We start from the raw sequence: 23,499 nt of genomic DNA on the forward strand, positions 1-23,499 counted from the left end.
CAGAGAGGGAGAGAGATAGAACGGGAGAGAGCCGAGCACTCTTGGATTTATATGGCTGGCATGGAGAAAAGATTCTCTTCTGCTATTCCGCAGTGTCACGTTAGGATGTTACAGTGAGACAGCCAGAAATGGTGTATGTGTCTGTGTATGTGTGTGTGCTTATGGGAGAGAGAGAGAGAAAGAGAGATTGATGAGAGCGGACCCAGCTGCGCTTTAACAGGTCTTTGCATGCAAAGCCGAGCGATTAGATGAAGAGAGAAGAGTTCAAAGTTTGATTTATGAGATGTGGTGCCATGCAACGTCTCATGGGTTAGATAGCAGAAGATCTCCTTGCTGAGTGGAACACTGATGCAGCTTGCCCTTTCCTAAAAAACCCAAATGGACTGTGTCCTGTTTATGGTGCCTCTCCAAATGACAAGAGTAGATTTTAAAGAGGAAGGGCCCCAGCCAAGAGTGGATTTATTCAATTTATTCAATTTAGGTCCCAGTTTGAAATAGTTTAAGAGCCCCTGCTTTAGCACTGATGTAGGCTAAATAGTCTGTCGTTAGATTGCATAAAAATTGGATAATAGATTAATTTCCCATTCACAAATACAAAAATGTGTCGGACTTGGAACACACACACACACACACACACACACACACACACACACACACACATAGAGAGCCCCAGAGAGATCCAGGAAGAGAGCGTGTGTTTATGCCTCACTATCCTGTAGTGAGGTAGCATTGGTTTTCCCAAACAATAAAGTCATGTTTTTATCACCTGCCCAAAAGCATTGCTCTCTCCTTCTGTCCTATTTTCTCCTTCACTCTCCACTTCATAAATGTAAGTCATGATGAGCACAAAAGATACTCCCATCTTTTAGGGAGACGTAGGCTGTAAAAGGTAATACCAGCCCATGTTAATAAATATTGAGGCAGTATTTCTTTTTTCTTTCAAAGCTTTACTGGTAAATCAGCGAGATACATTATGGATTATGTGGCCATTACGCAAAAATATAATGTTGCAGAATATATAGTGTTTTATTCACATAAAAAGCTGATGCTCACTTAGTAATTCTCATGTTAATTTAGGGTTTTTGTAGCATCACTTCTGTCAGTGGATTTTTTCAGGAAGCGTTTAAACTGGCTGAGCCTTTGGCTGAGAGCTTCCTCTCCTTATTCATACTGACAAGGTAACCCTACTGGATTGAAATACCTTGCATAGCCAGCAACCTTTATTACCCATTATCAGTGATAAACGATGATGAGTTAACACTGGATCATGATTTAATATTATTGGTCATACTTAAACAGTGGAATTATGAGGGCAGTACGCATGGGGGGAGTTGTGTTTGTCAAGCTTTCCTGTCAACACTGTTGTGAACACAGTATAATAATGTTCTTTAATTCTGTCTCCTCTCCTCTTTCTCTCCCCTTCCTCTTTCCCTCCTCCCTCTTTTCCTCTCTTCCTCCCACAGCTGAGCTGAATGTCGAGCTATCACGCCCCCTCAAGGTCAATCCTACACTGGCTAAGCTGGAGCAGGCCAAGGCCTACCTGTGGAAAGTCCTACCAAACCAGATGTGGGACGCCTCCAGTAAACCCCCCTCCACCTGCTCCACCCCTCACTCCTCCCCCACCAAGACACCGCCCAGGACCTCTGCTCTTCGCGCCGACCCCCACCACCAGGCCTCGGCCCTGGGTAAGGCCGGCAGCCTCAGGGCCCTGGCCTTGTCCTTCCACAAGGTGTCCCTCCGCACCGCCCAGATTGTGGTAGTCATGGAGACAGAGGCCCATCCCATGAGGCCTAGCGTGACAGCGTCAGTGTCAGCCATGACAGGGAGTCTGAACATGAAGCCTGGGCCCAGAATGGAAGGTGAGTAAAACACACACGTCTTTCAGTTTGTGCAGAATTACAGTTTTTGCAGTCACTTACCCAATTAACCCTTGTCTTAGATAACAAAAACCTCAATTTCAACAAACCTCATTGCGAAATTACCTAAGCAGACACCTCACTCTCATGTGACCTGGTAAGCCCCAGTTTGTTTTCTGAAGCCCAGCAGAAAACTGGATGCCCTGTTGTATAGATCTCTATGGCTTAACTCTGGTTGTATGGCCTCAGAGGCTTAAGGCTGGCTGAAACCTTAACCCTAACTAACCCTAACCCTTTTCTCTCTGGTCAGACCATGGATGTATTAAACTAGGGTCAGACCAGCTACAAAGACTTCTATCTGAGCCTAGGAAATGACCCATGTTGTATAACTGCACTGCAAAAATGATCTTTCTTAAATGGTCCATCATTATTTTTTCTTAAAAAATTTGACAGACATCTGTTACTGGGGTTAGTTAATTTCCAATGCAAATTAATTTGTTTTAAGAATTTTCTTGAATGAAGTGACATTACCTTGTTTACCGGTGATGTGATCCACCTGTATTTCAAGATATTGTCACTTGTTTCAAGAACATTCTGGAGACAGGTGTGTTGGAAGCAAGTGAAACGATCTCACCCCTTGGCAGATTGTCACATCTTTTAAACAAAACAAGATTTTAGGACTCAGTACCAGACTGCAATAAATGTAGGCACTTGTTTGCAGTGTGTCATAGCTCACCATGTGACCCAACAGCAATGAACCCAGCCTTATTGAAAATGCAGTTCAGTTACCCAGAGCTCCGATAGAAATATGTAGTGGAGAACAGATTGTTCTGTGTTTCATGTTATTATGTCACCAAACAAATATTGATGTGGACATATGGAGCTATACCCAAAGCAGTTTGGAATTCCTGTTGTTATTCATTCAGATTAAAATTTATTAGGAATGAGGATGTAACGTTACAACATGTTGGCCTAGGAATGTGTTTTGTCAAACAGATGTTCAGTGGGTCGTATAAAAAGAAGTATCAATCCATTCCAATTCTGTGGTCGTAAAGCATTTGGAGTTGTTGAGGTCTATATGAAGAGTTTTATTCCAAAACGTTAAATATGTGGGGTGGGTTATACAAAAGAATTGTTTCCTAATATTAATTGATCGATATTTCAAAATTATACATGATAGGCTGACATACAGAGTTATAGAGGTAAAAATCTATTACAGCTAGTACTACTTCTTTCTCTGTCTTTCAGTCTCTTGTTCTCTTTCTTTGTACTACTTAGTCAGACCTCCCACCTCCTACTCTCGGTTATTGATGAACATGCAATTTCTCTGTCTCTCCAGAGGATCTGTCAAGGTGTCACACACTGATGATGAGACAAATTGTGGAAAAAAATACCAATATTGCTTTTAATATCGCTTGCAGTATTGCTGCTCTTTACACATGCTAGCACGGCCTTCATCTGCCAAAAACAAGGAGGGCTGTCAGTAAACTGTAAAGTGAGATGTTTGTGTTAGTCTTGGAACTAAAGCTTTGGTGAGGCTGTGTGTGTCTGGGATTGCATGGGCATGAGTGTATGTGTGTATAAGGGCAATAGAGAGACAAATTTGTGTGTGAGTGTGTGTGCACTCATGCGTGCATTTATGTATGCGTGTGTGTAAGAGGGAGAGTGTGTTTCCGTGTTAGGACCAAACCGGCCCTTCATCAACACCGACTATTATCCAGGAGGCATCACAATGTTTCCATGATCACAATCAGAACTGCTAATGCTAATGTAAATTAAAAGGCTTCCAATGTCTCTGTGCCATTGGGTGTGAGCCTACATAGTGTAACAGATGATCAGGGTTTTTTTTTTGTTTATTTTTGATTTTTTACTGTTTTTTGGCATTTATGCAAAATTGGACAGCGCGGGGAAACAGAAGGATGGGAGAGGGTGAGGGGGTGACATGCACCATGCGGTAGGTGACGAGACAGACTCGAACCCCCTGTTTTGCGAGTCGACGGTTTGCACCTTAGTGCCGCTGAGTCGCTGAGCCACAGTGACTGGGGTTGCAGAGGGACTGGGACAGAGCTGGAACTGGGCTCCCTAAGCGCCTGCATCTGTTTTACAGATGTTGTTATATAGGGTTACTTCAGATAAAATGATTGTCGAAAATGTTAATTAAAACCTCAAACAATTTGCACTTTGTTTACTCGAATCTGCATAACTGCACGGTGAGACAATACTCAGCGCTGCTGCCCTGCGCTGATTTTCACCAGCTTTTCAGCTTTCATCCACGTTTGATGTGTTGACTTCGATAAACACAGTTGAAAACTGGGTATGCAATGCAATGGAAAAAACAAATAGAGTTTATAGACAATTGTTCTAATATGAAAGTTAATCCCCCCTCTTCACTTTCAGATGATTATTTACTATTTTTAGCCATCGTTCTAACTTTGCACATTTGTAAACCTTTTCAGAAGAGATTCGTCACTGAGAGTTCTTCCGCTTGTTTACAGTAAACACAGCAAACAGAGATTAGTGCGCAGTGAACTTTCTCTTCATGGATATTGTTTTCCCACAATTACCAGCACCTTGAAACAGAGCCATCGCTGCACCCAGGACATTACAATTTGACTGGACACAAATAAAAATGTTGGGATCAGGAGCGTTGGTGTTTATGGAGATCTATTGGATTGTTCCTCCGCAGCTTGGCTCGGAGCTCTTTGAAACACTGGTCGTCGTTAGGGCCCCAAGAACACAACATTATGAACGGCTGTTCTGAACGAGACAATGTAATAACCGCTGTAAAACTAATGCTGTCATCATGTGCAACAACAGTATACTGTAACAAAAGTTTCATTCAGCTGCTCTTAGCTCATTTTCAATGCTCTCTGAAATACCTCTGAGGTAAACATGCAAGGGCCTGACATCTCTTTGTCAAATCTCTTGGAGTATGTTGGGACTTCATGTGGTGTAACACCCATAAATGTTGCCAGAGGAAGTTTGCAAAGTTACAAAATGTTCTCAGAAAACATTTTTTTTTGTGTGGGAAAATGTATTTTTAATTCAAATGTCAGAATCTTTCCTGCTGAAAAACATGTTGATGTCACAACAGTCGTTTGTTTTTGTTGGCTCTTGGTAATTTTAGCACTCTTACAGATCTTTGTCACAACACACACGCGGCTCTTTTCCCCGGGGGGTCCTCCACATAGTGTTTCCAGATTTGTTGCCATCGAAAGGAGACAAACTGTCTCCAATTACGCAGACGGATCGCCGGTGACAATAGATGTATCCACTGACTTTTAGCCTTAGCTGCACTGCCTCCATCACTCACCACTCTGGCCTCCCCAGCACCGCTCCATACCTCCGAAAACGGATACCTTGGAATTTTATGATGATAAAGGTTGGGATTCCCGTTCTGTAAGGTTGAGCGTTGGGGCTGCCATAATAAGTCAGCAGGAATGACCCCCCTGGGAGAGGCTGTACATGAGAGATGTGAGACAGGAGAGTGTAGTAGTACTACTACTGCTGCTGCTGCTGCTGCTGTTGCTCTGCTGGTCCGCAGTGGCAGGCAGAGATTAATGGACCAGGGCAGACCCTCAGGATGATGCCACTGGGCTAGGAGAGACAAGAGATGGAGGAAGAGGGAGGGAGGGAAGGGGAACGTAACAGAGAGTTGTGAAAGAAGTGAAGCAGGGAGAGTGATGGGGATAGAGACATAGAGGGGGAGAAGGAGGCAAGGGAAGAGTCCGATAAAACGGCAGTTATGAAACAAGGAATGACAAAACAAGAGACAAAGACAGAAAAAGACAGATGGAGTGAAAAGAAGATACGGTAGAAGAGAGGATATGAGGTAATGGAGCAAAAGGAGGACAGAAGAGTAGACGGAGCGAGGGGAAGGGAGATGAATCAAGAGACAAAGATAGAGAAAAATGTGGACGAAGTAGACGGGGTGAGGCGGAGAAAGAAAGAAAGAAAGAAAGGACAGGGTGACAAAATGGGGCGAAAGGGGAAAAACAGAAGAAGAAGATGGACTACTCTGTTTGAGCAGTAACAGGGATCTCTTCTATCTATTTTCATGACGCTCACCCCACCCCACCCCACCCTATCCTCTTCATCAGCGTACATCTATAGCTGCGGCGGGGTGAAGACCCTGTCATCCACCCCCCTCGCCCCTCGTCCAGGGAACATCTGGGGGTCTGTACCTGGTCATGGCAGCCCCCCCCACCCCTCTGCCAGGGGACAAGATGGAGAGAGAGGGGATTAGGTTGACAGTGAGGTGTGTTACCAGATCCTGTGTTAATGAAAAGCAAGTGGAAGCCCCGCATTCCTCCCTGCGTCCACCGCTCACCGCTCCCCAAGGTAGGGGGGCATTTATAGTTCAATGAAAGAAAGGAGGGAGGCGGGCGAGAGAGAGAGAACAGATGTCTTAAGGTCCATGAAACAAGACCCTCCCTAATCTCTCAGCTCTCCGTCAGACTGCCCATGGAGCGCCCCTGATCTCCCAGGAACACACATACACACACACACACACACACACAGTGACAGACTCTCTCACTTGTGCACACACGTCCACACAACAACAACACACACACACAAAGATTTCTCCCCAGTCCTTAGCCTCTCTGGACCCCCAGCTCCATCACGGTGATTTACTCCAACACACTTGTAAAGGAAAACTTCTGTCCGTGGAACAAAGTGAAAGCTAGCCATTAATTATTTACGTCTCTTCTTTTCTTCATGCGTTATTTTGTTTCCCTGGCCAATATTTGAATTACGATCGTGTCAGTTTGTTTACTCTGCTGAAAGAAAGCCACTCTGTTCCATTCATCATATTAATCTGTTTCAATAGTCGGGGAGAGGCGGAGCTGAGCAAAGCCGAACTTAAAGAGATTTATATTTGGAAATACACCCCGCTGTGATTTGGCAAGCTAACTCGACTATTACATTGTTTTCACAGCATTTATAAAAGAATTATGTCACAAGGAGGAGAAAAAAACCCTGTCCAGCAAGGTAATATTGGTTGCTGAGTAGAGACGAAGATGTATGTTGCAGTAAGTCAGGGAGAGAGGAGGAGGAGGAGAGGTGTGGGATTGCTGTGGTGTAGTACAATACCTAGAGACGAATATGAATGATGAGAAGCAATTATACTTCAGGTTTACGGCCTTATTTGTCCTTTTTTGAACAATAGGCTTTGTCTTCAGAAATAATGGGAGTCAATTGGAGAAAATACACATTTGAAAAGAGAGACACATGTAGAAGCGCTCTGGTGGCTCTCAGCTTGCAGCCATGTTGAACTTCTTCCCCAGGTCACACTGGGGTTGGGGAACTCTACCCAGAAGATTGGCACACTTACTTCAACACTACTGTGAGAACTCCAGATAGAGCTAATATTTATCAAATTAGCTTGCAATCCCGGGAACAATAACTAGTCCCTACTGCTTGAATTTATCAGGGAAGTTAACTAGTTAGGTACTATCTAGCTACCTAGGCTTGATTCCGATAGCTAGCTATAGTGTTTGTATATTACCTTAAACTGTGACCCTATATCCCTCCAGATTCTTGTGATTAATTCCTTTGTAATAGGGTTTTTTTGTGGGGAATCTGTAAAATGATAAATGTTTATCCAGTTCCCAACTGGACTTCCCATTTATAAGATGTATTGTACATCTTTGTACACAACACTAGGATTATACTTGGGTTGTACTTGCTCTTTCCCACCCCACCGAGTGTGACATAAATTCAAAATGGCCACCATGGGAATAAGGTCCATGTAATTGCAGCATTGTCTGACTCTCAGCCTGTTACATGTCATCCTGTAAAAAAAAATCACTTTTAAAGTCAAGTATTAAGAAATAAGCACATATCTAGATGAGGCGGTCTACCATACCATCAGTTGCTGATGCGTTGCAACTGTCATTCAGCCCATATGAAACTCATCAGCACCCATCAGTTATTTTTAACAGCCTCAGATGACGCATGGCTCCCTGCACTGTAGTCATGTTGGCCATCAGTGTCCCCCGCTACGTAGCCACTTTCCTCTAGTGTCCTATAGTGGTCTTGTGGTAAGTGAACAGTGTATTGCTGTGGTGAGTGACAGTATATTACTCTAACCATCCCAGACAGTCCTCAGGGGCCGCTGCTAGTTAGGTAATGACTCCTTTAGGTTTCTCCTAATTGATAACAGTAAGTCTCGGGGTATAAATCAGCCAGGCAGTGGTCAGATAACGGCTGCCAGCGAGAAACCGACGTGGTAAATCAACGTCCTCGATCCTATCTAATCCTACCCAAGCGTTTGCCAGAGATGTATTTCACTTCAGGAAGATTTCCAGCCAAACCCTTCCCCACCCCCCCACTTCGTCAGAGAGAGTCTAGAGAGAGTCACTGGGTGTCTTAGGGTCGTATGTTAGCCCCAGGGAGGATGTGCTTGTGTGTATCGGTTTGTGTCTTTTTAGTAATCGTGTTTGTGTGATTGTGTGCATGAGATATGCATGTGTAAGTTAGTATGTGTCCGTGTGCGTGTGTGCGGGATTGTGGGATTGTGTGCATGCTGTGCTAGTGGGTGAGGCTTCCTTTCTAGAAAATCCAAGCATTAGCTCTGAATGCAGACCCACATAATTGTGACGCTGTCCCATTATTGTAGCCAGATCCTCTTCCTGCTCTGCCACCCACACAAGGACCAAACCCCCTGGATTACACCCTAAACCCCCCTCCGGCTGATCACATAGAGAGGGTCTATGTGTGTGTGTGTGTGTGTGTGTGTGTGTGTGCATGCATACATTCACGTGTACTGTATGGACCTGCTTGTGAACATGTGTTTGTCTCTGTCTTTGTAAGTGTCTCTCCATGGTGTATTTGTGTGTATGCATACTGATGTGTTTCTGTGCCCTTTTGTGTTTTTCTGTGTGTGTGTGTGTGTGTGTGTGTGTGTGTGTGTTTTTCTGTGTGTGTGTGTGTGTGTGTGTGTGTGTGTGTGTGTGTGTGTTTCTGACGCTTTCATATCCGAGGATCCATTTCATTTGGCTCCCAGTGAGCCAGTTTTCTAAACCCCAAACACATGAAGTGGAGAATATTGGAGCCACCTCAAATACCCCCAAAACAACAGCTGTCCATTTACTCCAGTGGTTCTGCGTGTGTGTGTGTGTGTGTTTGTGTGTGTGTATGGCTTTTCCATATGGGACAACCACATGGTTTTCACAGTGGCATAACACAACATTCTTGTGTGTCCCCATGCCATGCCATGCCATTCTCTCTGGTTTCTGTGAAAAGTGCTCATATTTCTCAGAAGAGTGTGAAACTGAGCATTTCTGCCTGTGTGTCTGGAGTGTGTGTGTGTGTGTGTGTGTGTGTGTTTGTGTCATCGGGTGGGGGAGCGGGGGGGTGGAGGGTGTATTAAGTGATGATTGGATGATAACTATCTGTCCACTGGTCTCTGGCCTCTGTCTATCGTCTCTCTAACCAGAACTATGTGTCTGAGGTCCAAACCCTTCAGTAACTAGCTGCCGTTTCTTCATTTTCCGACCCTCATCAAGCCATCACAGACACTCTCTCTCTCTCTCTCTCTCTCTCTCTCTCTCTCTCTCTCTCTCTCTCTCTCTCTTCTCTCCATCATTCTTTCTCTCTTGTTCTTTTACTGTTCCTGTCGTACTCGTCTTCATCATTCACTGTCTCTGAATACTGAATTACTGAATTACTTACATCCATGCATGCTCCCCGCCCCCACACACTTTCTCAACTCCCCTCCTGCTGTATCCACTCTCTTTCTTTTTCTGTTTTTCGTTTTCCTTTTGACCATTTCTTTTTGACCTCCTCCTTGCCCATGGCAGCACATCACAGCTCACCAGTGCAATGTTATGGGGCTGCCTGCTGACACATCTCTGGAGACAAACATAATATGGTCGTATTGGGGAAAGCAGGGATGGATAGAGGGAAGGAGAAGTTCTGTCTCTGTCTAATATTCAGCCAGGATGGAGGGAGGGAGGGAGGGAGGGAGGAAGAAAGAGGGGAATCCCCCCTCATTAAAACCACTCCCAATTAGGGTGATTATTAAGAGAGCTGGCTGCTGCTGCTGGCTTTAACACCAGGATGCTGTGGTCAGCTGGGCTGTAAATGACGCATGGTGAGAGAGCAGAGAACGCTTTGATACCCACTGCGTGCGTGTGTGTGTGTGTGTGTGTGTGTGTTTGTCTGCACTTGAATGTACATATGTGTTTGTGTGTATCTATGCACTTGTCTGTATGTATTTATGTGTGTGTGGGTGCGTGCATGCGTGTGTGTGTGTGTGAATAAGAGATTCTCCATTTAACAAGCCAGTTTGGGAGTTCCCAAGTGCTGTCTAATAAATCCTAGCCATGAAAATAAACCTGGTGTCTACAGTTCAGAAGTAATCTCTAACAGCTCTCTCTACGCCGCAACACCAGAAAATATTAGCAGGTAAACTGCCAACTTGTATCAACAGTGTCGATCCTGAGAGAGATGAGTCATCCCAGTATAATATTTCCCCGTAGGAAGATTTATACATGAGAAGCCCTCTTTCACTGGAAGCCCCCTGTTGTGTTATTGGGCTCTTATGTTGAATAAGATGTTCCTTAGTCGGTTCGCAAAGACTGGAAAGTTGTGTTCTCTCTCATCTGTCATATCTCTCTCTCTCTCTCTCTCTTTCTCCATGTCTATATCTATTTGTCTCCCCATCTATCACCTCCTCCCCCACTGTCTTCATCTGTCTTTCCATTCATTTCTTGTACCTTTCCATCAAACCCCTCCCTCCACCCTCCTTTACCCTTTACCCTGAGTGAACCCCAAGCCCAGCATCCTTCAGTCCTTCCTTAAAGCTGCACTAGACAAGGTGTTTAAATCACAAAGTGGGGCAGCAATAGAGAAAAGAAGAGCGTTCCCTGCCCCGTAACTGAGACGTGGTAGATTCGTCCTATATGTGCCCAAATTAAATTGGGAGTGTCGGGTATTGACACTTCTCCATAAAGCGATGACAGACTGGATGGGTTGGTAAACAGGAGCGTGCTGTGTGCGGTTTGCTGATGTCACATTACATGAGCTCTGGGTATTTAAGTTCACGTTCAAGTTTTCAAACAGTTTCCTCTCGCTGCCATTTGGAGCCACCAACATGCGAATTTGGCGGCTCCAAAAGGCCAAGTGCTGTCAGTTGAATGCTCTTTCGAATTCTAGCATTAAAAAGGCTTTCAAAATTTCCTTCTTCTTTCTGTATAAACCAGGGTTGAGATTTTCAAAATCACATAAGGAAATACTAGTAGTTCTAATTATTTTCTCCCCCTTTAATTACAGTTAGGGACCAAAACAAGTCTGCTGCTGCTTACTGTTGCTTTCCCAGACCCACAGCCAGGCAGGCAGAGTGAGGGTTTCTGGAGTTAAAAGGCGCATTAAAGAGCCGCTTCTCAGGGCATTATTAGTCATCCAGGCTAGAGGCTTCCAAATGGACCGCTGCTGCTGTGGCTGTAGCTGACCAGAACAGCCCTCCCATGTCAACGACTGAGAAGGGGTTTCAGTCTGCTGATTTATGGGCCAACAGGCCACCATAGTCCAGGACAGTCTGTGACCGCAGTGACACATCTCTGTTAAAACGGAAAGGGACAGAGAATGTTGTCCTTGTTAAGCTGTGGTTCTAGCTAATTTTGGTTCTTCCAGGGTAAGTGGCTGCGCTGGCTCTTCCAGCCCATGCTGTCTATGGCCTTGGCTGCCTCTGGATCCCATTAGGGCACTCTCACTGTCACTGTCGTGTGTTTCTGTCATCTGTTAAGCTTTTTGGGGTTTCCAGGCCATGCAGAGATACAGATTCAGATTCAAATTTGGTTTGAACAGAGCTTCAGTGATGTTAATGGACTGGTGCTGCCTTTGCTGACCAGAGGAGAACTCATAGGAAAGGAGGGACTGATGAAAAGAGGGAGGGGAGGATGGGAGCAGGGAGAGAGAGGGAGGTAGCGGCTGAAAGGCTCTTCATCTGGTGGTTTATGGAAGCCGCAAGCAACTGTAGTTTGTGACCGTAGTGTTGCCGTGACCCCAGAACAACTCTGTCAGAGGGATACACACAGCAAAGGAATATGATAGAAGAGGATGGACCTCTTCTTATTAAGAGGTGATTGTCTGCTACTGGTCATCATATCTCATCACTAGAGATAATCCCTGCTTCTGCTGCTCCAGTCTCTATATCTGGTGTTAAGGTGTGACAGTTTTTTTTTAAAAACTTTTTCAGCCTGGGACCCAAATTTTAGAACATTTGTCTCACCCTGGTACCCCGTCTTAATTGAAAACCTCCTCTCTTCGTACCAGTCCTCTTGACATGTGGGGACCCGTCAAATATGTTGATTAAGACACACTGAGGCTGGGGAAAGGACAGCTTCATACATAATTGTTACAAAGGGCAAATGGCCTCAGAATCCTTGTGCCCTGTTTCAGAGAACCAAGTACTTCTGCTACTAAACATTGAATGAGCATCATGTTTTGGAGGCCAGTGATGTGACTGATGTGTTTGTATGTTGTGCTGCTTTGATGTCTCTAAGCCAGATTGTGTTAGTTGAGTTCAAAACACAGAGGATAGCATTTGTGCGACTGGATTTGGAGGTTGAACTGATCATGTGTTTCAGTTTTTTGTGTCCCGGTTGCTCTTGTATCCATGACCCATGTTAATCATATATCATTAGAAGGGTAAGTATTGCACTTTTCCGTAAAACTTTACCTTGGTTTACTAGTATTAATTCCAATTCTGTTTTTCTAAGTGAGTCTTTCTCCTTTTCCTCCAAGGCCTAATCAAGGCTATACACATTATTGACCTCCCCTTTTTCCCTCTTTGATCCAGTCTAGCCTTTATTTGTCGTAGACCACACTTTTTTTCTTTACATATCATTCACCTTTCCTTCTTTTTCCCCCTCTCTAGTCCCAGCCTGTGCTGTACACGTCATTCAGCACTCCCTCTTCTTTCCTCCTAGATGCTGTGCAAGCCGCCTCTGTGCTGCTGGAGCTGCAGGATGTGTTGGTGCGAACAGGTCTGAAGGACCGGAGCCGTCTGCTGCTGGGGCCTTTCTCCTGCAGTGCCGCCCTGGAGGCCCGGTGGTGTCGGCACAGCGGCAGCCCCGGATCTGAGCCCGGCCCCCCGAAACTACTGCTGGACCTGAAGGGAGGCCTGCTGCAGGTTTGAATACCCCCTACATCAATACGCATGGTCTTCAGAGTGGACATGTACAGTCGATTTGTTGTCCAAGCTAAATTTTCAAAGTTAATGGGGCTTAGGATTTGGGATTTTAAACCTTTTTTCACTCAAAATTAGATTTGTATATGATGGCCCGAATTGCTGCTAAGTCTTGCTTAATTCAAATTCAATGTCAAAAGTGTGCATCTGTTTTCATTACGACCTAATTACATTCACTACCTGTGATACTCATGCCGTCATGAGTCAATGCCGTCAATGAAGTGACACTTTATTGACCCCTGTGGGGAAAGAAGTCTCTTTTCCTCTTCGCCCCTGTCCACAGCAAGGTCAGAGGTCAGATGTCAGGGCCAGACCAGCACCTCTGGAGCTGGTTGGAATTCAGTGTGTTGCTCAAGGACACTTCAACATGTGGGCTTCAGCCAGGCCACCCTGCCGCCCCCTTTAAACCTCAACCTCAGCTTCACTGCCTGCAGTCTTCAATTTGGTTTTCAGTCCTAATTTTTACAATATTCATGAGCTGACACCCGCAACCACAGCCCATCACACACTCAGCACTCCACTTAAATCTGTTGTCCGTCTTCAATTCGGCCACGGCTTCAGTCCTCTTTTCAATTGAAGTGATGACAGTAAGAATTGCATGCTATAATTCCTATGTAGCTTTGAGTCACCTCTGCTGGTGATGGAATATTCTCAGGCTATTTTAAGCAGGGGTTATAACTGTTGTGTGCCTTTTTTCCTGTGAGGTGTTACATAATATAGACACTGAAAAGTCCCCTTTTCGATGTGACTGTAGCTGAATGTATTATAACTGGTACAATATTCCACATTACTTAAGGGGGAATCCCCCTCCCCCATTTTCAATGATTCCCATAATGCTTTTATTGCGTGCCCATTAACAGAAACATCACTCGCAACTCAACACTTAATACGTAATCATACATTTCCCTCTGCAAATATTGGCGTTTGCGGTGTTTTAATCAAGTCCTGTACAAAAACCACCGGAATTCCTTCCGATTCCTTCTCTCTCTCCCTCTCTTTCCAAAAACCTGAAAAAATCCCCAAATGTTCCTGTTTTCAGAGTTTAGTCATAATCCACCCTTGCGAGCTAGTGAGTAGCGGGCAAGCAGGCAGGCAGCTCCATGTGTGAAGTGTTTTTGACTCAGAGATTCCTGGTCCTCAGTCCAAACCCCAGGCAGGCCTGCTTTGATGGAGCGAGGGAGGGGGAAAACCGCGGGTTAGTAAGGAGGATGTTAGGTTGTGTTGGTAATGTTAGTAAGGATGTTAAGGGGTGATGACGAGGGTAACCCTGACTGCCGCTCTTCCTGTTTTGGAACAGAACGTTTAACTGATCGTCTACCTGCCTATTTCTGTTTATGTGTCTGTTTCAATGTCCAGCTTTGTTGTTGTATTTTCTTATCACTATTCCTGTTCTTTCACTATTTCTATCCCTCCCTCTATCAATCCCTACATCCTGCTCTCTCTTCATTTCCTTCCACCTCTCCGTCTTTCCCTCTTCACCTCTTTCTCTCCTTCTTTTTTATCATCCCACCATTTGTACTTGTCTTTCTATCCCAACTGTCTTCCCATCTCTCCTTCTATCTCCTCAGGTCTTTTGGGGCCAGGAGCATCTGAACTGTCTGAAGCTGGTGGTGGAGCACCTCCAGGCCTACCTCCACCTCCAGACAGGGGACTCGGCTGATACCTATTCCAAGGGCAAGCCCTGCCACACCCAGCCACCGCCCTCCCCGGGTTCCCCCTCTCCCAGGACAGAGCACAGCTCCGATGACCTGCGCACAGGCCTCTTCCAGTACATCCAGGACTCAGGTGAATGTATATGCATACCAGTGTAGTGTAGAGATGAGAGTTAGTATACAGTTAGTATAAACCAGGCTTAAATCTGGTTAAAGCCTGGGTTACGATGTTCTAAATCCTATTTAGAGTGTTTGCCTTGTGGAACATTTTAATTTTTCAGAACGCACACCTCCATATATGTTCAGCAGTAGGCCACCTCAGGATTGATTGCTGTATCCACTGGCATCCATAGCAATAAATGCAAACATTACATATGCAACATATGCAAAATTACGGAATTAAATAATATTACCTGGATGTACTTTTCCTGCTTCATAGATGCGTTATTCATATTCTTTTTTAACTGGGTTTTCAAAAAGTACAGTGGTAAGTACTGGTCCCCTACATCCACAGGGCGATCGGAATCGTTGGTCGACCATTCATAAACTCCTATGAGAATTGTAAACTGAAAAAAACGTAAACGTTTTGCCAAAGTGAGATGTCACTTTAAGATATGCATCGGCTTAAATCAAAGTCAGATGAAAGCCCTATGTGCAAAGGAGTTTCATCGGACATGCCTGCCTGGTTCCACTCTGAGTAACACGCTGTTTATTCCCCCTCCCTGTGCTTTATGTGTGCTGTCCTCTGTACACACACACAGATACACACACACACACTCCAACATTATACACAGAGGATCAAACTTCTCTCTGGCTCTAGACCAGCCGTCCACTCTGTCAGCTGTGGTTGAGTCTTTGTTTGTTACACCGTTCCGCTGGTCTTTGATGCATTTAATACGCTGGCTGGAGCAGGAGAACGTACAGTAGTGAACTAGAACAGAGAGGACAATCTGTCGGCAACATGTTGTCAACAGCCGGGGCAAACCGGGCCCCGGAGAACAGGGAAGAACAGTGAGCGGTCCCCCCGGAGCCAGAAGCAAAGAGGGATGGGATAGATGGACAGAGGAAGAGATGAAAGAAGGATGGAGTGAGGCGTAAAAGGAGGGAAGGAAAAGATGGCGAAAAGGGAGAGAGGGTCAGATGGAAGGCTGGAGAGAGAGAGAGAGGGAGGGAGGGATGGAGGGATAAAAGGAGAGTGGAAAACCGGAGGGAAGGCTGGAGGGATGTTTGGAGAGAGATGGACAGAAGGTGGAGCCGCTGGAGAGCTCTCTCTCTCTCCCCCTCTCTCTCTCTCTCTCTCTCTCTCCCTCTCTGAAGCAGTCAGTTCAAACTAACATGAATGAAAGCAAAACCTCATGAAAGCAACTTTTTTTTTTTCTTCCATCCACCCCGTTCACAAAACAAAAGCTACAGCAACTGTAACAACAATACTCTGTCCACCTTCAAGTGGGCAGCTCACCGCTTCGCATAAAAGGAAAATAAGCTGCAGTCGGCCTGCGCTGCCTCTTGAAATGCGTTTTCTGGAACAAGAGTCTCAGTGTTTGTACCCCCAGGGGCCGAGCAATGCGGCAGTTCTGTGCTTGACTGTTTTTTTCAAATAAACATTTTTCCAAAGGACTTGAATCCCAAACAGCAGCCATGACTTAAGTCAAACACCACTCAGAAGTTTAGATCCTGTGTTATACTTCTTCTCCAGTTTTTGCAGGTGCTTAGTATGGTTCAATCAATGGCTGTTTACTCAATAGCAAAATGTTTACCCAGTCCCTTTGTTTATATACGGCTTCTCATGCATATAAACATTCAGAAAGTGTGGAAACATCTACAGCGCTCTTTTAGGAGTTATTGTTTTGCAGGGTTCAGATTCCATAGTAGAAATAACTATAAGAGCGTCACCGCAACAAAGACTGAGATGGCGTGCAAGTCCAAGTTAGTTCTTTTGCCGCAACAGGTAAATTACATACCGCAAAAGAATGATATCCAATATCATACATACCACATTTGAACACATAGGGATTTTCTTCACATTTGCTTCAACCTCGGTGCGTTCCTCCTCCTTCTCCCAACAGCTGCAGATGTTCCAGGAGGCCAATAAAACCTTAAAACCTTAAAGCCTTCTTGTTAGGAAATGTTGCGTAGCAATGGGTTTTTATAGTATCAGGAGTAAGAGTGCAGCACTGTAGTCTATCTTAATATAGAAATCCAGGGATTGCTTCCAGTTCCTCCTCTGCTCTTTGGTCTCATCTTCTCCTTTCTCTTCCCTCTTTTTTTATCTATCTCAACTCATGTTATCTCTTTCTATTTCCTTTCCAACTCTTTCCTCCTCTTTTCTTTTTTCTTTTAACTTATTTTCTCTTGATTGCACTTCCTATATTTTATCTCCTCTGTATTTTCCCTTTCTTGTTTTAATGCCTTCCTGTGACAATATAAACTTCTATATCATGATATTATTGTTATTATCCTCCCCCCCCCAGCCTCCCAGAGAATGCCAGGACCCTATGAGGTGGTGTTCTACAGCGAGACGGAGGAAAGCCCGGGGGTGATGCTGTGGAGGTACCCTGAACCCCGCGTCCTCACCTTCGTCAGGATTACCCCCGTCCCGTTCAACACCACCGAGGACCCCGAGATCAGCACCGCCGACCTGGGGGACGTCCTGCAGGTAGGAATAGAGGCAGAGAGTAGGTTCTATGATACGGTATGATGTCAATCAGAATGCAGTTAACCCAAAACTAGGAACCATAGAATGTAGTCTAGAATGAAGCAGGGAGAAGCACAGCAGGTCAATGGGACAGTTTAATCCACCAAACACATGTGGGTCTCCAAAGTGAAAGACAATCTGCAGTGGAATGAATAGTGATGCTAACTAATGCTGACTACCTAAGAAAGGCATAGATGATGAGGGTAAACAATTCTACGTTTGTGCAGCTTGTTTTTCACTAAATCAGGGTTCAGATATGAACGGTGCTCTTTGGATAAGATGATTTATGACACATCAGTGCATCAGTTTGTATACTGATGGCAGTGAGTGACCTCATCCTGACTAAGGCTTATACAACAGATACAAAAGCATAGAAGACACAATTTTGAATCCCTTCAGAAACCCCCCAAAAAACATTGAAGGCACATAGGAGGTAGAATCAGTAAAAAAAATCTCCACCCAAGTGCTGTATGAGCTCTACTACTGACCATTTTATGTTTTGATTTTATAAAATGTTAATATGTTCTACTACTGCACATACTGCAGGTATAGACGGACACACTTGCAAACAGAGCATTCAAGGTACAAACATGTAGAAGTCAGTTAAAATGTATCCAGTCTCTATCTATTCTAGATGAAGATATTGCATCAGTTTTATGAGGAATTGAAGTGGTCTCATAGTCTGTCTACTAGGAGATAGGTGAAGGGAGGGGTAAGATGAGAAGAGGAGCTACACATCCCTCTCCCTGCTCCCTGCTGAACATCACCTGCAATGAAAGAGAAATAAACTGTTACAGTTTGGCCGTGTGCCATTGCGACGCCCCACGGCTCCTTCTGAAATCACCGTCCTGAGAACTCCCATACCCGACATGTTATTGAATGACAGATACCCCCGCTGTCCTTCAAAACATGTAATACACGGCCGGACAGCTGTGGAAGTCATCATGCATGCTCTGGTGTGAACAGCCAGGTGTCTCTAACCCCCGGATGAGGTTATGTTTTGGCAGGCTGTAGCAGCTACTGAGTCTGCAGGGCCTCAGCGGGGGACGGGACGTCCCACCTCTCCTCCCGTCACTCCTCTTCCATCTTTCTCTAACCCCCCCCCTTCTAGCTTATCTCCCTCAAAGCCAAGCCAGGTCCCTTCTTCAGCTTTCCTCCTACTACTCTTCTTCTTCCTCCTCCTCATTGTTTCATTCTTCCCTGAAGCAGAAACGTGGTATTTACATGTAAAAAAAAGTACAAAAAGAAATATATTATAGTAATTAGAGATATGTTTTTTTATACACAGGTTTCTTTTTGCTGCATGTCCACTCTTAGATTAATACAGAGTGGGGTTATGCAACAATTTTTTTTTCCATTGTGTCTGCTTTACTAAACACAATTTCACATCATGTTTCTGAACAATGAATTTCCTTGTGTACTTTTTCTTATCCTGCCCATTTAAAGTTTCAGAACTTTCATTTGCTATGTTCAATCAGAAATTTGTTTCTTTATTTTCATTGTTATTTTGCTCTTAAATTCAATTCCAGATAGCATTAAAAAGGTCTTCCAAAGTCCTAAATTTGGCTTTCTGACTTTTAACCGACGATATAATAATTATATTGACTAATAATGTAATAAATCATAGCAATAAGAAGAATGTACTAACTATTAAATTACTGTCAATATTATCATTACATCATCAGTTAAAAATAGGCTACTGTACACCCCTTATAAAGTAATAATCACCACCAGTTAATGTTATAATGTGATGTATTATCAGTTGTCACATGCCCTCAGGGTTTGCCCCCCACCCCCAGCCTCTCTTCCTTGTTCACTTTCATTCTCCCTCCTCCCTCCGTCTGCAGCAGAAGTTCCTCATCTCCCCGTAACCTCCCTCTGTCCCTCAGCTGCTCTGCTGGACTCCTTCAGTCATTTCACCTAAGGTTGTTTTCTCCTGCCTGTTCTGTGTGTCCAGGCCAGGGATATTTCAAGATTGCAAGGTGCTGCAGATGTCTGGCATCACTCCGGGGCCTCGCAGCTGTGAAGTCCATAATGAACGAAACCACGAAGCCTCTAGCTGATTGGCCGCGTATGGAGTTACAGTAGAGAACAGAGGGAGAGGGGCTGGGGTCTACAGAGGAGGGAGCAGGGAGAACTAGAGGAAGCGACAGTGACAGACAGAGTTGGGAAGGAGGAGTGGGAGGAGAGAGATGGACAGGGGTGGAGGGGGGAGATCTGGAAAGATGGAGATAGATGGACACAGAGGGAGGTGGCGTCTTCAGCAATGTTCGTAGCAGCCTCTGTGTAAAGCGATATGTGTGAAAATACATTTTCTCTAGTCCAGGAGAGAGGTGATTTTTCACCAGTTGATGAAACGGGAGGCCGATGAAACCGTATGTCCTGTCTGACAGGAGATACAGGGAGCTGGAGGACATATCCCAGCACAACACCTCACACACATACACACACATATGCACGCACTCACACACACATGCACACAGGAATACAAGCATGCACACAGAAAACACACGCACAGATATTTCACATTACACATGGACAGTGGTGTATTATACATCAGTTAAGAGATGGATGGGTGCGTGTATTTCTGCATTTCTGTATGTGTGTGCATGCAGATGGATGCCTGTGTCTACGGGTGTGTGTGTGTGTGTTTGTAACTCGGGGGGGGGGGGGGGGGGGGGGTGGAACCCGTGGATGATGAACATGTGGTTTCCACATCTTCCTCTGCTCTCCTCCTGTCGTCTGGCGTGGTCGTGTCTCCTCTGACAAGTCTGTTAAAAGGAATCAGGTGATGAGCCTTCCACAGGGGAGGTGCTGAAAGGAGGAGGCTCTCAGCACCCCTCTATTACCCAAACCGCTCCATGTGGGGACGAGACGGGACGGGATGAGATAGTGTGTTCATGGGGGAAAGCAAAAGAAGCCACTGTATATAGGAAGCATTATTATTAACAGCTAAGAAAACTGTCTAAACAGTTCTGCAACATTAGTTGCCACCTGCTAAACCGAGAAATGCGACTTGTGTTTATAGAAGCCATTGTGCATGCCACAACTGACTCATCAGGTCAGGAGTCAATTTCCTAATTCTGCCGCATGCGGTCCTGTGATGTCCAAGCACATGCCCCAGCCAGGCCCTGCCGCAGTCTTGTCTATAATAGGAAACAGTCAGTACAGCAATTGGCATATTCAGCAAAGCTATTATCGGTAACATTTCTGAAAAATATAAATTGGAAAATGTATATCCTAAGCTGGTTTAAGTCCATTGTTGAAAGCTGCTCCGATGTGCTTTGTCAACACTGCTGGATGCAGTATCGTGTATCGCGGGCCGTTTGAAAGAAGCGATTGTGGAGTAATTATGAGACATTGGATCCAGTTTACTGATGTGTTACACAGCCCTGCTTACCTCATATTTTCATCCAAACACGCATAGCAGTGGTGCCGCCAGGTTCGTGGGGGTTATTTGAACAGGGCCTCTTGGGCATTAGCCAAGCTCATTGTGATCCCAGATTTAATTGATTTCAGCTTCTGGCGCACAGTGATTTTTTTTGTTTTTTTATTTGCTTTCCTTTATATGAAACTTCAAAAGTTCTCAATTAATTCATTTTTTATTTGATTTCTCTGAGGGCCAGAAAGAAAGTCCAGCTACAGGGAACGGAAATGCAGCCATAAAAATCCAAAACAGTAATGGCTCAGTTTCTGCTCCAGAGGAATTTCATTTACTTCACATCTCGACTGCGCAGAGAGGGAAGCATGGAAGAGAAAGAAGGCAGTCATAATTTCTCAGGGCTCTAAAATTACCATGTGGCCACACGGAGATGGAGGCCGATAGAGAGAGTTTGAGAAATGGAAAGTGAGAGGGAGAGTGAAAGAAAAAGAAATAAGCAGAAAGAGAGAGAGAGATAGTTAGCATTGAGCTGTCTTCCAACTCTCCCCTATCATGTAGACAGTGATTGTTTTCCCATTTACGGCTGTTCTTTACCAGCAGGTGGAAGGAGAGGAGTGCAGGTGAACAAAACACTCCCTCCTCTTTTCATGCCCTCTTTTCTCCTCTCTCTCTCTCTTTTTTCCTTTTCCTCTTTCTCCTCCCGCTCTTCTCTTCTCTCTCATTCTCCTACAACCCCCCCTCCACGCTCCACTCTCTCCCCTCCACGCTGCTCAGAATAGATGAAGGTGGGGTGGTTGTGGGGAAGGGGGGGGGGGGGGGGTTTCCTGCTCCGAGCCAGGCCGCTCGCTTGTCCCCAGAGCAGATCATATTAACATTTTATAAAATCAAGATTTCCTGCATTTAAATAGTTGTGGTTTCACGACTGGTTCCAGTATCTCGGAGGGGGAATTCAAACCACCTTCCATTACTCAAAGACGAATTGTTGCCCGCGCTGTTTTTACATACAGTAGGAGGTAAAGGCTGGGGAGGGTTAGAGTAATGGAGGGGTGGTGGGTGGGAGGGGGGGGGGCGGCAGTTGAAGAAGGACAGAGCCCACGGCTGAGCGTCCAGAGGTTCCCACCTGCAGAGGGAACTAAGCGATGAGGGGACAGAGGGAGGAAGGAAGGTGACTCATTCTCACCTTCTCACCGCCGTGTGGTCCAGTCCTCTGAATCATAAGCAGGTGTCCTCGCTGCTGCTTTTTTCCGTCCCTCTCTTTTCTTCCTCCCTCTCCCTTGTTCCCCCTCTCCTCCCTTGTCCCTCTCTGTGGGGTTCTGAAGCCTGAGAAACGGGGAGTAAACACAGGAGCTATGATTCAGCCTGACCCCAGCTCAGGGGAGGAGGAGGAGGAGGAGGAGGAGAGCAAGGACTTGAGTTCAGCCTCGGCATGTAATAAAACACGCTGTTCTCATGCACACGCACATTTACCGTCCACCCACGCAAGCTATTTTTAATATACAAATGTATAAATTTGATCGCTCGCTCGCTCTTTCAAGCAGTTGCCCAAATCACTCTGACTCTTTGAAACAGACATCACACCCTCCGCTCCCCTGCTGGGGTTTTCGTGCGAGGCACTGTGCGACGCCCTCTCATGTCCCGGCAGGGTTCTGCGCTGCCATCACAGCTCTCCTGGCCTGCGACCGATATTATAAAAGCTCTGTGGCCTGAGATGAACCAGCAGGCATAACCGCTGCTGCAGCTGTTGTTTCTGTCATTGTTGTTATTATGAGCAACATGGGTCCACCATTTTTTCATGCCTCATTTCTTCAGCCTCCCTCAGCTTCACATCCTCAGCACACCCCTTTTTATTTCTACATGCTAATTCGCTCTCTCATTAGTAAAAATATATGACCATTTGTTCGGAGTTAAGATCCGAGGGGAGTCAGCAGGGCCTTTCGCTTCAGAGGAACAGAGGGGACCAGAAACAGAGAGAGGGAGAGTATGGTTTAGCCAAGATAACTATTATTTTAGTGGGACAGCGCTCAAGCAGACCTGCATTAGTCACAGCTAATGCACTGTAAAAATAAAAGACTGTCCATGTGGTTAATTTGATCTGGAGAAGTTTTTACACCTCATCCACCAAACCTCCAGTCCCCTTTTAAAAGTTTTGCATTACAGAGGGGAAAAAAAAGAAAAGAAAAGTGGAGCGCAAAGATCTCAGCCCAGGCTTATTCCTGATTTTCCACACTGATTAATGTTAACGTATATTGGCCCACCTGAGACACCATAGCAAGAGTCATTTTCAGAACAATTTTCATTACATCTCCTGAGTAAACATTTGCTCAGGCCGACGTCAATTCAATTTGTCTGCTGGCTGATAAGAGGTAGCTAGCAGTGGAATTTTCAGAAATATAGGCATCAGTGAAATAACAGAAGAGCTAACAGCAGTGTTGATGTTGTTAATAAAAGTAATGGCAGACAAGGCTGTGGATGTCAGTGGCTACAGCCTCAGAGTGAGCTAGGGGAGTCTTCAATTGCAGGGACATATCTGAACTTTAGCAGCCATCGGACCTGGGTCGATTATGAAAATTGAAATCATTTCGTTTACTTTGCGTATTTGCTTTAGTCTGCCTGGGGCATAAAATAGGCAGAGCTTACCCTTTTGGGACAATGTGATTGGTCGGTCAGTCCCAGAAAAGTAATGGAGTCCATGCAGAATAGTAGTTTGACTGCGGTTT

At 45.1% G+C, this 23,499-nt stretch overlaps 1 protein-coding gene across 1 annotated transcript in view; it reads left to right on the forward strand.

Annotated features, from left to right (window-relative positions):
* The window catches only part of LOC139641993 (intermembrane lipid transfer protein VPS13B), a 333,765-nt gene that overhangs the window by 242,641 nt on the left and 67,625 nt on the right, over positions 1-23,499 (forward strand). The window contains exons 37-40 of the mRNA XM_071516677.1: positions 1,464-1,859; positions 12,794-12,996; positions 14,622-14,838; positions 17,177-17,361. Coding sequence (XP_071372778.1) covers positions 1,464-1,859; positions 12,794-12,996; positions 14,622-14,838; positions 17,177-17,361 — 1,001 coding nt within the window. The remainder of the gene's footprint in view (positions 1-1,463; positions 1,860-12,793; positions 12,997-14,621; positions 14,839-17,176; positions 17,362-23,499) is intronic.

This window comes from Centroberyx affinis, unplaced genomic scaffold, assembly GCF_046629955.1.
Source record: "Centroberyx affinis isolate AG114_WGS23_722 - 3 ecotype Tasmania unplaced genomic scaffold, CSIRO-AGI_Caff_v1 ptg000423l_1, whole genome shotgun sequence".
In the NCBI taxonomy this organism is placed as follows: Eukaryota; Metazoa; Chordata; class Actinopteri; order Beryciformes; family Berycidae; genus Centroberyx; species Centroberyx affinis.